We start from the raw sequence: 16,102 nt of genomic DNA, 5'->3' as shown, positions 1-16,102 counted from the left end.
GTTCTAGAGATAAGAGTTGCTGGGCTTAAGACATCAACATTTTTTATTAGATCCACTAAGTGCCAGGGAAGGGCCCTGGGCCCTTGAGCAAGTTTCAAGGCTCATCATGCTTAGATTCAGTATCGTCTTTTCCCCACCACACCTCATTCCCAGTCCAGGCTTGGCTGTTGGCAGGCTGACTTCTGCCTTTGCTCTGGCTCCCCCCAGTTATCATCTCGAATGGAGAGTTCTTCCTTCCTTCCAGGGACACCGAGGCTCAGGAAAGGGTGCATCCACGAGCAGTGTAGGCTGACTCACTCTCCCACTGGGCGCCCTGAGGCTGGGCCCAGAGGTGGGCTTGCCTGCCTGGTTTCCTCAGTGCTCTTGGCCTGAGCGCGGTGGGCGGTAGGGAGACGTCTGGTGCTCTTTAATTTCAAAGGCATCGTGGCCTTCCCTGTGGAGCAGAGAGAGACAGGTCAGGGGTCTGTTCGACTTCTCCCAGTGGAACAGAACATTCCACCCGCCCTCACCGGAAGCAGCGGGTGCAGTAGAGGTCCCCGTCACAACCAGTGCAGCGCAAGACGGCATCTTCATTGCAGATGCAGCACCAGGGGAGCTCCTCTTCCTCAGCCTCAGGCCTGGCGGCCATGGCCTGGGCCTGTCAGGACCGGAGAGGAATGGGGGAGAGACATAAGGTGTGTAGGAGACTGCTGCAGGAGCGGCTGGCCAGGCAGGGAGGGAGGCTGTGGTGGTGGCCGGTGGGCTTTTCTCACCTCAGGCTCTGCCCTGCAGGACTGGGCCCGGGCTCGGAGAGCGGGCTCCACAGGGATGTTAAAGCCACTTGCCTCATCCAGGGCAGCTTCTTCTGTGAGCTGTGGACAGGGTGAAGAGGTGCAGCTCCCTGTTCCAGGCCTAGACCCTGACCCTCTTCCCCAAGAGTATTTCTGTGCTCTGTGGCCTTAGCTTCTCAACCCATCTCCCTTTATCTGTTGCCTGTGGCTGCTGATACCCCATCTCCAGGGGCCAGTAGGCAGGTCTGGGTCATAGGGACAGTGGGGCCCCAGCCAGAAGAGGAGCTGCAGAGAGGCCATTCAGCACGAGATCAGAGGGAGGGTGAATGGGGCTGGGTGGGGGGTGGGGCAGTGAGACAGGGACAGGACAAGGTGGGGGGGTCAGGTGGGTAAGGCAGGGCCCACCTGCTGCAGGACTCTCTGGATGGCTGTCTCCTCGTCCTCATCATCATCACTGTCTGGGAGGTGATAGTCCTGGAGGGTCACTTGAAGAAGGAACGACAGGAGCAGGGGAGGAGGAGTAACATGGAGAGAGTTCGCCCAAGGAGCTGTACTTTTGCCCCCAGGAGCTGGTTGGCTTTCCAGTGGCACTTGTTCCAGAGCTAGGCAGCCTCTGTCGCCACTGATCAGATCCTGCCCGTCCCTGCCCCACCCTGCAGGGCTGGGGGACAGGAACAGAAGACTTTGCACCTGAAGAGACTGGGGGTCCCGGGCCCCTGATGCCTGCTATGTACTCCTTTTCCACTCCTTTGCCCCAGTACCTTCCTTGTGGCTCTGGGCAGAGCTCAAGAGACCCCTGGGCATAGGAATTCCCAGCACCTGACTCAGCGTGGCCAGGAATCGCCATTTTGTAGAGGTTGGCCTGGGGGGGGTGCGTGGGGGGCCTGCCCGATGGACATGAGCGAGTTGCTGCTTCCCAGCCTCTACCTTTATCAGGGTCCTGGCCCCGAAGCACAGCCAGGCGCTTGGCGAGGGCCAGGATCCTCTCCTGCCTCGTGTTCTCTTCCCGCAGCTCGACCGCTGCCTCAGCCAGCAGCCTGCTCTTCTCCTCTTCCAGGGACCAGGTGGCCTGCCCCTTGGAATTAGCGCTCTGGCCTCCTGGGCCACCTTGGTTGAGGTCATTCTGGACAGAGGCGGCTGGAAGGAGAGAAGCAGTCAGGGAGGCAGAGATATTCCAAGATCTCTCATCAGAAGCCAGTGAGCCTATTTCTCAACTTCCTTTAAAAACCATAGATTATCAGCTTTTTGTTCAGCATTAGCTCCTGTGGTTTATATTACCAATAAAATCTATCTTTCCTCCATTTTTCCAAATGTAAAAATACTAGTAATCTTAGACATGTTTTTTTTCCAACTACATCCATCCCCACTGCTGATATTTTTACATGTTGCCCTTAGGGTGGGTATTCCACAGTATGAGCATCACTGCCCAAAAAAGATGAGGATATGGGGACACTAAGCCTCAGCCAGTCTCTCTGCCTGACAGGTCGGCATGAACACTTCCGGGCAGCAGCACAGAGAGGGCATGAGAAAAGATGAGGTTCTTTACGGCACCAGGCAGGAAGCTTTCTACCAGAGTGGGTGTGGCTCTGCCATGGTCCCCTTTAGCTCAGCGTTTCAGAGCAGGAAGTTCAAAATCAGACAGCTTTGGGTTTCAGTCCCAGCGCTGCCACTTAATACCTGTGACCTTGGTCAAGCTCCTTAAGCTCACCAGGCCTCAGTTTCCTCGTTTATAAAATATGGATAATAATAGTATGTACAAGATTATGGAGGATATTCAATGAGATTATATCTCTAAAGCAGGGCTTCTCAATGTTGTTCATTGATATTTTGGACAGGACAGTTCTTTGTTGTGGGGGCTGTCCCATGTGCTATATGATGTTAAGTAGCATCCCTAGCCTCTGCTTGCTAAATGCCAGTGGCACCCTCTAAGTTGTGACAACCAGAGAGTCTCCAGATATTGCTATATGGGCCCCCCTGGGAAAATCATCCCTGGTTAAGGACCCCTGCTCTGAAGCATTTGAAGAGCACTGTCCAGTAGAATTTTTTATAATAACAGAAATGTTCTACATCATTGTATTTGTGCTGTCCAAGATTGTAGTTCAGTAGCATTTGAAATGTGGCTAGTACCATAAGGAACTGAGTTTTAAATTTCATTTAATTATTGTTTTTCTTTTTTTTTTTTAAAGTAGGCTCCACGCCCAGTATGGAGCCCAACGCAGGGCTCGAACTCACAACCCTGAGCTCAAGGCCTGAGCTGAGATCAAGCCTAACCGACTGAGCCACGCAGATGCCCCAAATTTCACTGAATTTTATTTTTATTTATTTATTTTCTAAAGATTTTATTTATTTGACACAGACAGAGAGATAGTGAGAGCAGGAACACGAGCAGGGGGAGTGGGAGAGGGAGAAGCAGGCTTCCCGCCGAGCAGGGAGCCTGATGCAGGGCTCGATCCCAGGACCCCGGGACCATGACCTGAGCCGAAGGCAGACTAACGACTGAGCCACCCAGGTGCTCCTCATTGAATTTTAATTAAATTCAAATAGCCTCTTCCTCATCCTTATCATTAGCATCATTGCAGAGAACATTCGCTGAACACTTACTGTAAGCCAGGCAGGGCCTTAAGTGCTTATTAGATTATCTCACCTTACTTCTCATGATTTCCCTGTGAGGGAAACATATACCTCCATTTTGTAGCTGAGGATGGGGAGACTTAGGTCATGAAACTTTCTCACAGAGCTAGGTTAAGTGGTAGAATAAGAAATCACTGTCTGACTCTAAAGCCCGCAACATCCACAAGGCTTACACTGACTCCTGTTGGACTAAACTGTAGTTTACAATGTTGATTGGTTTCTGATTTATATTTGTGTCCCAGAGGGTGGGCAGCAGAGCCCGTCCTACTTGGGGAAAGAGTGGGGGGCAGGTCCCTGGGGGACCCAGGTGGAGAAGTTACCTGGGCCTCCTCGTTGCTGGCTCTCATCAATAACCACCTCTGCTGCCAGCTGTGTCAGCAGATCCTGTACCTGTTGGGCTTGGGTCCTCGTGTCTGGTGGCTGATGTGCCTGCTCAGAGGAGGGAACTTCAGTGGGGGGCCAGGGGAGGGGGGAAGGCAACACTCTAAGGTGCAGAACAGTCTAGGTTAGGGGTGGATGCTGAAGAGTTTCCAAAGCTCAGGGAAAGGGGACTAATCCAGGGCCCATAGAGATCTGGCCATTCTTTCCTGCCCCACCCCATCCTACTGCTTGTCCCTGGTTCCCTGGTCTCGCAGCAGGCCTGAGGAGCAAGAGGTGAGGGTGGGAGGTGTTGCCAATTCCTACGAAGCACCTAAGTATACATGTATCTGGGCTTCTGCACGGTCCTTATCCTAGGACCCTCGTCTCCCCAAGTACTCACAGGCTGGGGGGTCTGGGAAGGCGGAACTCTGCCCTGCAGTGCAGCAAGCCGTGTCTCCATCTCCTGGGTGGAAGGGATGGAACCCCGGAGTTCATCCCTCAGCGCAGCGAGCCTGGCTTCTATCTCCTCCTGTGAGGCCACTGACTCTGAAATGGGTATGGAGAAGCCCTGTAAGATCCCGAGGAATCCTAGTCCCAGGAGGCGTGGATGGTATCTTCTAGGTCACCCAGTCTGCCCCCACTCACTGGGCCTGTTCTGCTGGCGGAGCCGTGCTAGGCGCTCAGCAATGACTTGGTCTTGTTGGATCAGTCCCTGGCTCTGGACAGTGCTGGGCTTCTGCTTGGCTTCCAAGGCAGCCACACGCCTGGGAGGGTATGAGATTAGGCTCTTGAAGAATGCAGAAGGGAGGGGTGAAGGCACCCACTCGCCGTTTCCCATTCAAATCACTTCTAGGCATCCAGGGAGGCCTCCAGTGGACAATATTCTGTGGTCCTCATTCAGGTCACCCTGCAGCCCAATCCAGCTGACCAATCGAAGGGTCTGGCTGAGAGGACAAGGTCTACCAAGAAATGTTTCTGGGGAAAGGGCTGATGAGCTACTGTCTGAGCCCAAGAGGGCAGTCAGGAGGCTGAGCGATGATTTTCTCTGGACCCTGTGCTCATCTGATCTAGAGGCCGGGAAGAGAGTCCTACCTTATGGCTCCTTTGTCTTTTCCCCATCCCTATTTGTCTCTGTTCAGCACTTACTTCTTATAGTTCTGAGGTGGTGACCACGTGGAGGCATTGGCAGGAGAAGATCCTCTATAGAGAAGATATCTGGTATCAGAAGTCCCGCCATCTGCCAGTCAGTACCTCCCACCCCAAACACTTCCCGAGCTGATCTCTCACCACAGAGCACAAAGCTGTGTGGGCTGGCCAGCCGGGACCGGTACCATGCTTGGCTAAACCCTTGACCCTGTCAACTTCTCACCTGGTCAGGACCTCGTGGCACTGCTTGCAGACTTTCTGTTGGGTATTCCCAGTCCGGGGCACCACTGCACTGAAGCTAAGGCAGCCAGAACAGAAGGCCCGGCCACAGTTCTTACAGCCATACTACAAGAAACATGAAGTAGGAGGTTCCATCTCTCACCCATTTTATTCAAATCAGGTAAAGCTTTATGCAAAATTCCCATGCTTTCTACCCTGTCTTCAATTTCCTGATGCTGGGGTGTAGAAAACAAACATGCAAAACTTCATGCTGCAAGTCATTGACTCTTAACAAAGGAGTATCAGAGCGTGCAGAGCCCCTGCCTTCTCTGCCTTAGCAGAGATGGAGGGTGGCTTGGCTTTGGTATGGGATAACAATGGCCTCCATTTATTAAGCACTTACTGTGTGCCAGGCACTAAATTCAGTACTTAACATTCATCATCTGATATAATCCTCACAATTTATACACACTACTTTACTTAATCCTGATGACCACCATTAATTATTATTCCTATCTGAAATGCGGTCAGAGAGGTTACATGACTTGCCCAAACCAAGGTCATTCCATGAACAAGACAGCGGAGCTCAAATTTGAACACTGACCACCCTGATTCCAAAACCCAGGTTTCTAAGCGCTACAGGGATCTGCATCCCTACTGCTATTCATCCATCCAATCTGGTTCCTATCTCCTGGTCACAACCGAGCAGAGGAAACCTATAGTTTACCAGAACTTAGGGGCCTGTGCAGAGGACAAAAGAGGCTTTGCCATGGTGCCCCGGGAGCAGGAGGAAGGGCATTAATCGAACTCAAGAAACCTGGGAAGGGCAGACTGCATGACAGTGAAGGTTTCAGAGCAAAGGAAGTAACCGGCATAGAGTGATGGAGAGTGGTCACAGGACAGTAACTAAGACTGGGCTGCGGAGGAGCAGAGTGGAGGGAAGGAAACAGCTGCATCATATACATGGTGGACAGGAAAGCCTACCTTTCTAGAAAGGACAGGAGCGTGCTCTACAGTTTATAAGGCACTTTCATCTCCAGCACCTCTCTGGACCCTCATGTCAACCCCGAAAGGGAGGGAGCGTTAGCCCAATTTTACAGAAATGGAAACTGAGGTTCAGAGACTTCATCAAAACCACACAGCTGGAAAGGGGCCATAAAACCAAGTCTACGGACTTCAAGTCCTGAGCTTTTCCTCCACTCCGGTCCTCCCTGTCCCTCTCGCCCGCGGGGAGAAGACTCGCCTCCTTCTTGAAGAGGGTAAACTTGACAGCGCAGCCGTAGCACCTACTCTCCATTCTGCTGGCCGGCAAGGCGCCGCAGGCTCCACAAAACTGAGAGATCGCGCCCGCCAGGTTCCGGGACCCCTGGACTTTCACTAAGCCCCGCCCTCGTCCGCGCCCCTTCGCGCGGGCTTGCTGCGGCCTCGGGCAGGAAAATCTCGGTCCGCCACGCTAGCCGGAGAGCGGTAGCGGTAGGCGCGTGGGCTGCTGGGAGGCGTAGTTCATTCACGACTGCTCCCTTCCTGCAGAGGCAGTCAAGCCTGAGCCAGAACACATTTCCCAGGGGGCTAAGCGCTATTCAGTCCGTTTGGGATGACAGTCCCCGGGAATCCCTACGCACGCTTAGACTCTTGGGAGTTGTAGTACGAATCCAGTCAGGGTTGGAACCATGGCGGTGACCAAGGAGCTCTTACAGATGGACCTGTACGCGCTGCTAGGTATCGAGGAGAAAGCAGCGGACAAAGAGGTGAGAACGGTGGCGAGAAGGGCCAAATCCGACGGGCCTGCCGGCCCTTCGTGTCTTGGCGCCTCGCCAGCGCTGGTACCCGCTTTCCAGGTGCCGCCGGGCCCTAGGGAGGGGAGTGAGGGGCGGCCCGATGGCCTCAGAAGGTGGTTTTCCAGACGTTTCCTGGATGGTCTCAGGGCCTCACGAAGAATTGGGGTGCACAGAAGGGAGTATCCTAGCGCGGGGTACTGTGCTCTTCCTCTGGCCCTTGCCTAGGAGAGGCAGCTGGATGAGCCTGCGAGGGAATCCGAGTCTCCTCCCTGCGCCTGCGCAGTGTCAGCCTCTGAGTCGCTTTTGCCTTTTTTGCCTTGAGGTACTTCATAGTCACCCTCCTGAAGGCTGACTGAACTCCGCTTAGAGCGTAGGGCGGAAAAAAGGCCTGTCTCAAGGCTCCTGCACTCCCTTGTCATCCCTTTCTTGACAGTGTGACCTGTGACTCTGCCATTTCTGTTTTCCATCCCAGCCCATTATTGCCCTCTGAAAACGTGCTAGTGGGCTCAAAGCGGGAGGATCAGAAGAGTAAAGGCAGAGGGCCTGAAGTTCCACGGGAAGGTGTTGATAAAGGTGCCAGGGATCAAGCTGTAATTAGGATTTCTGTTATCTTCCCCTGGATAATGGTGGAGGTTGTAGCAATGTAGGAAAGGGAGGCAGATAATTCATCAGATGAAAACTAATCCCTACGGATGGCCCTGTACTTCATGAGCTGTGTGAGCTTGTGAGAAGAGGAAGCTCTGGGCAGAAAAGCAAGGAGATCAGTAGGGTCCTGGAGGAGAGATGCTGTCAGCCTGCACATCACTGTCTCCTGCGACTGCAGCTGAAAGCAGAAGTTGGCCATGGATGTGTACAGAACACCAAAAGCAACTGCTACAACCTGTCTCATAACTCTGAAGATTTAGTATTAATAATGCCCAACACCTATATAGTGCTTACTATGTGCTGGGCACTATTGTGAGTGCTCTACATTTGTAAATTTAATTTGTACTTCATTAATAGTGAGAAATTACTTTGGACATTTTGCACCAAATCCCACCAGTGTGTTGGAACCCTGAAATGGAGAACTTCTGAGGAAGGCAATTGGGAGCCGTTGATGTGTATATCACTCAGAGGTGGAGGTGGGTGGATGAGCTGCCACTAAGGGAGTTGGGTGAGGCTATTGTCTAGACAAGAGACCAAGGTCTAAGCAGGCCAGTGTCCAGTTTTCACTCAGATGAGCTAAGGAATATGTGAGAAGCCTCTTTATAAAGGGTAAAAGGTGCTGTTCCTACCTGTTAGTAGGGGAGGCAGAACTATAATATAAGGGAGAACATAGTAAATTCCTTAAGAGGATATTATAAATGGCCAATAACTACTTGAAAAGATGTTCAGTACCACTAATCATTAGGTAAATACAAGTCAAAAACCACGATGAGATACCACTTTACACCCATTACGATGGCTATTATTAAAAAACAAAACAAAACAAAAAAACAACCAACCAAATACAGAAAGTAACAGGTGTTGACAAAGATGTGGAGAAATTGGAACCTTTGTGCATTGTTGGTGGTGCATCTGCTGTGGAAAACAGTGTGGTGAGTCCTCAAAAAATTAAACATAGACTTATATGATTCAGCAACTTTACTTCTGGGTATATACCCAAAAGAATCGAAAGAGACTCAGATACTTGTACATCCATGTTCATAGTAGCATTATTCACAATAGCTAAAAGGTGGAAGCAACCCAACTGGCCTCCATTTCTTCTTATGTGAGATTCCTCTTACATGAGGTTCCTTGAGTAGTCAGATTCATGAGATAGAAAATAGAACGGTGGTTGCCAGGGGCTGGACGGAGGAGGTGGAATGAGGAGTTAATGTTTAACTGGTACAGAGTTTCAGTTTTACAAGATGTAAAAAGTTCTGGTGACTAATGGCAGTGATGGTTACACACTAATGTGAATGTACTTAATGCCATAGAACTGTACACTTAAGAATGGTTAAAATGGTGGGGTGCCTGGGTGACTCAGTTGGTTAAGCATGTGACTCTTGATTTTGGCTCAGGTCATGATCTCAGGGTTGTGAGATCGAGCCCCACACGGGGGCTCTGCGCTGGTCATGGAGTCTGCTTAAGAGTCTCTCTACCCCCTCCCTCCAACCCGCAACACCCCCCCCCGCTCTTGAGCCCTCTCTTTCTACAAAAAAAAAAGAAAATTAAAAAATGGTTAAAATGGTAAATTTTGTTATGTATATTTTACTTTTTATTTTTTAAATTAAAAAATTTACATATATATATATATATATATATATATGAGAGAGAGCATGAGTTGGCAGGGGGAGGGACAGAGAGGAGAGAGAAAGAGAATCCCAAGCAGGCTCCATGCTTGCCTGACGCGGGGCTCAGTCTCTCAACCCTGAGATCATGACCTGAGCCAAAGTCAAGAGTCAGAGGCTCAACTGACTGAGCCACCCAGGCTCCCCTGTTATATATATTTTATAATGAAAACAACCAACTAACCAAACCAAACCAAAACCAGCACAAGAAGAATGTTTGACAAAGACCATATGTGGCCTCCTAAAATTTTTGGCCTTTTACAGAAAAAGTTTGCATACCCCTACTAGAGTTAGGGGCAAGGTCAGCTCCACCTTTCCGTACATGGAACTTCCCCCTCTGCCATCCTCCTAGTGTAACAAACCTAGGAGCCCAGAAGTGGGCTAAACACCACCATTGGTGGAAATTTAGAGACTCAGCAATTCCTAGGTAGAGACTTCTGTTCCTATTCCAGCCTCAGAGGAGATAGGCAGGGCACGGTATTATCTTCTTATAGAAAAGCCTTGAATTGAGGACCTGGGTTTGGTGTGGAAGTGCTCCTCGGGAGAGGATCATGCCCTGGGAATTCAGTCCCTTGCTAGAACCTGAAGCAGTGAGCCCCTTATTCTTACCTGCTCATGTGCACGTGCGTATATGTGTGCATGTGTGCATCGGTGCTCACCCTTCCCCCTCACTCACTCACTCAGTCTCTGCTGGAGCAGGGCCCCAAGGCCTGCCAAGATGAAGAGTATGTCATGAATTAATGCCATTTGCAAACCCTCAAGAGATTCTGAATTAATCTCAGGAATTACCTGGGCGACTGCAGTGGCCTTCTAGCCCTTTTTCTAGTTCTCTTGCCCCCTTGAGCCTCTTCACACAGCAGCCAGAGTGAGCCTTTAAAAATGTGAATCGGGACACCTGGGTGGCTCAGTCAGTTAAGAATCTGCCTTCGGCTCAGGTCATGATGTCGGGGTCCTGGGATCCAGTCCCACATGGGGCTCCCTGCTCAGCGAGGAGCCTGCTTCTCCCTCTCCCTAGGTCCCTCCCCCTGCTCTTGTGCTCTCTCTCAAGTAGATAAACAAATAAATCTTAAAAAAAAAAAGGGAATCAGATTGTGTCACCTCTGCGCCAACTCCCCAGTGGCTTCTCATCAGTCTTAGAATGAAACCTGGGGATGCCTGGGTGGCTCAGTCAGTTAAGAATCTGTTTTCTGTTCAGGTCACAATCCTGGGGTCCTGGGATGGAGCCCCACATCGAGCCTGCTTCTCCCTCTCCCTCTGCCCTTCGCCGCGCTCATGCTCCTTCTCTGTCTCTCTTTCTTTCATATAAATAAATAAAATCTTAAAAAAAAAAAAGAAAGAAACCTGAAGGCCTTCTCTGGCCTGTGGGGCCCATGTTACCTTTCCTTCATGTTCCTTACCATCCTCCCCTTGCTCACTAAGCTCTTGCCATCTCAGTCCTCCTATGACTTTTTTTTTAATTGTGCTAAAATATGCATAACAAAATTTACCATCTTAACCTGTTTTGAGTGCACAATTCCAGTGGCATTAAGTACATACCCATTGTGCAACAATCACCCACTGTCCATCTCCAGAACTTTTCCATCATCCCACACTGAAATTCCATAGCATTAAACATTAACTCCCCATTCCCTTCTCTACTATTCTACTTCTTTTCTCTGTGAACCTGACTATTCTATATACCTCATGTAAGTGAATATAAAAATATCATATATTTGTTCTTTTGTGTCTGGCTTTTTTCACTTAACAGTTTTCTCACGTTTCATCCATGCTCTTGCATATATCAGTATTTCCTTCCTTTTTATGTTGTTGTTTTTAAAATTTAAATATATATATATTTTAAGATTTTATTTATTTTTTTTAAATTTCTTTTTTTTTTTAAAGATTCCATCTATTTATTTGAGAAAGAGAGAATGAGAGACAGAGAGCATGAGAGGGAAGAGGGTCAGAAGGAGAAGCAGACCCCCCGCTGAGCAGGGAGCCCAATGTGGGGCTCGATCCCGGGACTCCAGGATCATGACCCGAGCCGAAGGCAGTCGCTCAACCAACTGAGCCACCCAGTGTTGTTTTTAAAATTTAAATATATATATATTTTGAGATTTTATTTATTTATTTTTAAAGATTTTATTTATTTGTCAGAGAGAGAGAGCACAAGCAGGGGGAGCGGCAGGCAGAAGGAGAGGGAGAAGCAGGCTCCCCACTGAGCAAGGAGCCTGATATGGGACTACATCCCTGGACCCTGGGATCATGACCTGAGCTGAAGGCAGCTGCTTAACCAACTGAGCCACCCAGACGTCCCAAGATTTTATTTTTTTAAGTAATCTCTACACCCAACATGGGGCTGGAACTCACAACCCTGAGATCAAGAGGTACATGCTCTATTGACTGAGCCAGCCAGGCACCACACCGCCCCGTTTTTAAGTTTGAATAATATTTCATTGAATGTATATACCACATCACCACATTTTGTTTATCCATTCATCTGTTCACAGACATTTGGATGATTTCTACCTTTTGACTATTGTGAATAATGCTCCTGTGAACACAAGTGTATAAATATCACTTTGTCAATTCTTTTGAATCTATACCCATAAGTGGAATTGCTAGATCATATGATAACTCTACGTGTAATGTTTTGGGGTAACTGTGTACTACCTCCCACAGCAGCTACACCATTGTACATTCCCACCAGCAGTGTACAAGGGCTCCAATTTCTCCACATCCTCCACAACACTTGTTATTTTCTCTTTTTGGGGGAGTAATAGACTTCCTACTGGGTGTGAAATGGGCCTCTAGTGATTTTTTTTTCAAACTCACCTAACACATTCTTGCGTCAGGGCCTTTATACCTGCAAATCCTTCTGTTTAGAACATCCTTCTCTGGCAGTTGTATATCATCATCTCATGTCTGCACCTTATTCAGATTGCTATTCAAATATAATGCTCTCAAAGAGGCTTTCCCTGACCACCAATTTAAATTCAGTACCCTTACACCCTTACTCTGCTATATATATTTCTAAGTAGTACATCTCACTACTAATGCTCACTACCACAATGATCAGTGCTAGTGAGTACCCCTCTGCTTGCCGTTGGTCTCGCCCATTAGAATGTAAAAAATCCAGAAGGAAAGGACTTTCTCTCTTTTGTTTATTGCTGTGTCTCTAGCACCTAGAACAGTATCTAGCACTTGATAGGTGCTCAATAAATACTAGTTGAGTGATTGGATGAATATGCATTATTATTATTATTATTATTTTAAGATTTTATTTATTTATTTGACAGAGACACAGCGAGAGAGGGAGAAGCAAGCTTCCCGCCGAGCAGGGAACCCGATTCGGGGCTTGATCCTAGGACCCTGGGATCGTGACCCGAGCTGAAGGCAGATGCTTAACAACTGAGCCACGCAGGTGCCCCGCATTATTATTTTCTTAGTAATACTTTGTGACAAAGTGAAATTACTAGACCAAAAGTAAATATATTTAAAAGCTTTTTAAAAAAATTTCTTTGGGGGGCACCTGGGTGGCTCACTATGTTAAGTGTCTGCCTTTGGCTCAGGTCATGATCCCAGGGTCCTGGGATGGAGCTCCATGTTCTTGGTCTCCCTGCTCAGCAGGGAGTCTGCTTCTCCCTCTCCCTCTGCCGCTCCCCCTGCTTGTGCTTACTCTCTCTCTCTCCCTGTGTCAAATAAATAAAGAAATTTAAAAAAATAAATAAATACAACTTTAAAAACCTCTAAAAAAATTTTTTTTAAGTAATCTGTACACGCAACATGGGGCTCAAACTCACAACCCTAAGATCAAAAGTTGCTTGCTCTACCGACTGAGCCAGCCAGGTGCCCCTAAAAGCAATTTCAAAGTTGCCTTTCAGAGAGGTAGTACCGACTTACACTCTCACCAGGGAGGCGGGATTGCCCATCTTCTGCTTGCAGCCCCCGCTCCATTCTTGAATGCAGCATGCTATGTGCTCCATGCCCTGCCCAGACATTGGACCTTTATTAAATCAAGCTTTACAGTGTTCTCCCTGTTTCTTTTTGGTTTCCTTTCCTGTTCTCCATGTGTGTTTCTGAGGAGAGTGGAAACATTTCCCACAAACATCTGATTCCACAAACTTTTATTAAGTGCCTAGCATGTGTCAGCCTCAGAGTCTGGTGTTAGGGAGACAAATGTGAAGAGAGCGGTCCCCATAGGGTTGCCCCATCTTGTCTGTTTCCACCTTCTCCATCTCTTGCTCCTATGGCCCATCATTTTGGAATGCAGAGGTTAAAGTCGATAATTCTAGAAGTTGATGCTTTCTAATCAGATGATGATTTCTTAGAGAGTGTAACTTGGTATAAAAAATAACAGTTTTTCTAACTAATTTTAAGTAAGGCCAAGAATTGTTGTTTGTTATATCTACCATATGTTGAAAGTGATGGAAATTATAATACAGAGCAGAGCATCAGGCAATATTGGGAATTGTAACTGTGCTTTAATCATCACCTTTGTATTTATTAGCGGTGATAGGAAAGTGGACTTTGACTCCAAAGTCATTGTAAGTCATTGACTCCATGACTTACCTAGTTGTGACCTTGATCAAATATTTTACCTCTGTGTGCCTTGGCTTCTCTGTGTGTACAATGGGAAGGATGGCAGTCCCTCCCTGCCAGCATTGTTGTGAGGCTCGATCCAGGTCAAGCATTTAGCATGGCACCTGGCACAGAGTGAATACTCACTACATGTTAGCTCTTCCTGTTAACGTTGTCCTTCTACCTTCCTTACACCGGAAGATCTAAAGTCAAATACACATTTCCCACAACTCACATCTAAGGGTGCACTCCACCCCTTAGCCCTTCTCACTCATTCCAGTCCTGACAGACCAGTGCTGACTCAGTGATTCTTGCAGCAGTCTAGGTAGAAAGGAGGTAGGGAATCAGGTAGAACAAAACTGAGGATCAGCAGAGTCCACCGTTCAGTTCAGATCTACAGATGAGTGGAATATATCACCAAGAACAAGGTACCATGTGGGCATAGTGGGATTTAGAGCTGAAGCAGACACCAGTCTGCTTTCTGCCAGCTCACACAGTATAGTGAACAATGAATGTTGAGGTAGAATGAAAGAGGTTCCATTAAAATATTTAAGGAAAATGCTGTAGGAAGAAGGTACGGGTCATATAATGGGATCAAGGAAGACTTCCCTGAGGAGGTGTTTTTGTGCAAGACCTTGAGGAGAGAAAAGAATATATCGCAGCGGGGATCTTCACAGTCGTTGACTCTCTTCCTTTTATGGACAGGAGGATCCAGGTCCAGCAAGGTTATGGAACTTGCTCGAGATCACCCAGAGAGTAAGCGTCAGACCCAGACTGGAGCCCCAGTTTAATATTCTTCCCACTTCTGTGCAGCTGACACATGTCTTTGTTGTCTGTTGCAGCCTTACCTTTCATTTGAAGCCCTTTGAAGGGTACATAACTCACTGTATCTTGGCAAGTAGTACTTGATGAAGCCTGGTGCTTGAAAATGCATTTTGACGAACTCTTTGAAGACTCAAATTTTAAGTCTGTTTACCAGGAAAACTACCAAGGACGCTTAATATTGACATTTTCAGGAAGGGATGTTAAATTATAGCATGTAAGTTACTTTAAGGAAAAGGCTGTTTTTCTTGTATGCTAGCTAATACCTTTATTTAAACTCCATATTTCTGTTATACTCTAGAAGGGGATACACCAACATTCTTTCTTCCAGAATTAAGAAGAGTAAGTCTTTGAGGACAGAGGACAGAGAAGGGTTTCAAGGAACAGCATGAGCATGTAGGTCTAGAAGTCAAAATGCCTGGCATGACAAGGAATGGATGGGGCATTGCCTAGGGCGTGTTGAAGATGTGGCAGGAGATCAATCTGAAAAATGTGGTATCTTTGGACCTCTAGGTGCTACAGTGGTTGGATTTGATTCTGTGGGCATCTGGGAGCCATTTCTGGATTTGAGGTGTCCCTGACTCAGTCTACTGTCTCCAACAGGAGGCTTTCCCAAAGCCTCTTACTTCCAGACCAGGCTTTGAGACCTCAAGGTTGGGCACTGAGCCTGGTTTCTCTTGATGGCAGTCATTTGTTCACTAAGGGCCTGACTAGCCCTGGGCGGTCCCGGGAGGTAGGTCTCTAGTCTTCCCAGCATCTCTCTGATGGTTAACTCACTCTGGGTTTTGCTGTCTGGCTGGAGCTCTGGATTTTTGAAGTTACTTGGCTGCCTGTTAAGTCAAAAGGAATGATTCATATGTGTTTGTAAGCTGCAAGTTATTCATTAGCATTCAAGATAATACCTCACATTTATATGACACCAAAGTGCTTTCACATAAATTATCTCATTTGATGTGATCTTCAAGACAGGACTGTGAGATAGGCAAGGACTATTAGGTCCAATTTATAGATCAAAAGACTAAGACTCAAGAGGTTAATTGAATCGCCCAGCCTAAGGTGGCTAATAAATGCAGAGTGCTTGCCCAAACCCAAATTTTCTACTTCTCTTTCAGAGCTTTTTTTTATGACCCACACTTCAGGAGCAATTAGGGCAACAAGAGATGGGTCTTTGAGCCCCAGAGAACCTCATGACTCCATCTGAGACACAGAGATTTGACTCTGAGTAAAGCTGCCCAGCCCGGATGAACTTGACAGGTATTAAGCTGATCTAGACAGCTTGAGGGAGTACATTAAAATGTGTGTTCAAACTACCACAGTGCAGTTTTCATTTCATATAGGGTAGCATTCAAAATATGTGTATCCAGCGATGCCTGGCTGGCATCCCTGGATACCAGGTTGGCGACTCTGATCTTGAGAGGGCAAGCTGGGAGAAAGGCAGAAGAAAAGGAAGAGAATCTCAGCAGACTCTCTGCTGAGCATGGAGCCTGACTCGGGGCTTGATCCC

At 47.9% G+C, this 16,102-nt stretch overlaps 2 protein-coding genes across 3 annotated transcripts in view; one reads left to right on the top strand and one right to left on the bottom strand.

Annotated features, from left to right (window-relative positions):
- Window positions 1-25: 25 nt before the first annotated feature.
- ZFYVE19 (zinc finger FYVE-type containing 19) lies at window positions 26-6,633 on the bottom strand. The gene is given in 11 exon segments (XM_027569459.1): window positions 26-433; window positions 510-637; window positions 753-851; window positions 1,176-1,255; window positions 1,698-1,907; window positions 3,722-3,830; window positions 4,162-4,307; window positions 4,407-4,525; window positions 4,908-4,961; window positions 5,131-5,252; window positions 6,370-6,633. Coding segments are annotated over 11 exon segments (1,410 nt in total). The 3' UTR covers window positions 26-354.
- Window positions 6,634-6,776: 143 nt separating this feature from the next.
- The window catches only part of DNAJC17 (DnaJ heat shock protein family (Hsp40) member C17), a 35,367-nt gene continuing 26,041 nt past the window's right edge, over window positions 6,777-16,102 (top strand). The window contains exon 1 of one of the 2 annotated variants that reach the window (XM_027569460.1): window positions 6,777-6,874. In XM_027569460.1, the coding sequence (XP_027425261.1) occupies window positions 6,797-6,874 (78 nt within the window). In that variant the 5' untranslated portion in view covers window positions 6,777-6,796. The remainder of the gene's footprint in view (window positions 6,875-16,102) is intronic. The other variant, XR_003515626.1, reaches the window with a different exon arrangement.

Source organism: Zalophus californianus, chromosome 6 (genome assembly GCF_009762305.2).
Source record: "Zalophus californianus isolate mZalCal1 chromosome 6, mZalCal1.pri.v2, whole genome shotgun sequence".
Classification (NCBI taxonomy): domain Eukaryota; kingdom Metazoa; phylum Chordata; class Mammalia; order Carnivora; family Otariidae; genus Zalophus; species Zalophus californianus.
This window is presented reverse-complemented; position numbering and strand designations above follow the sequence as displayed.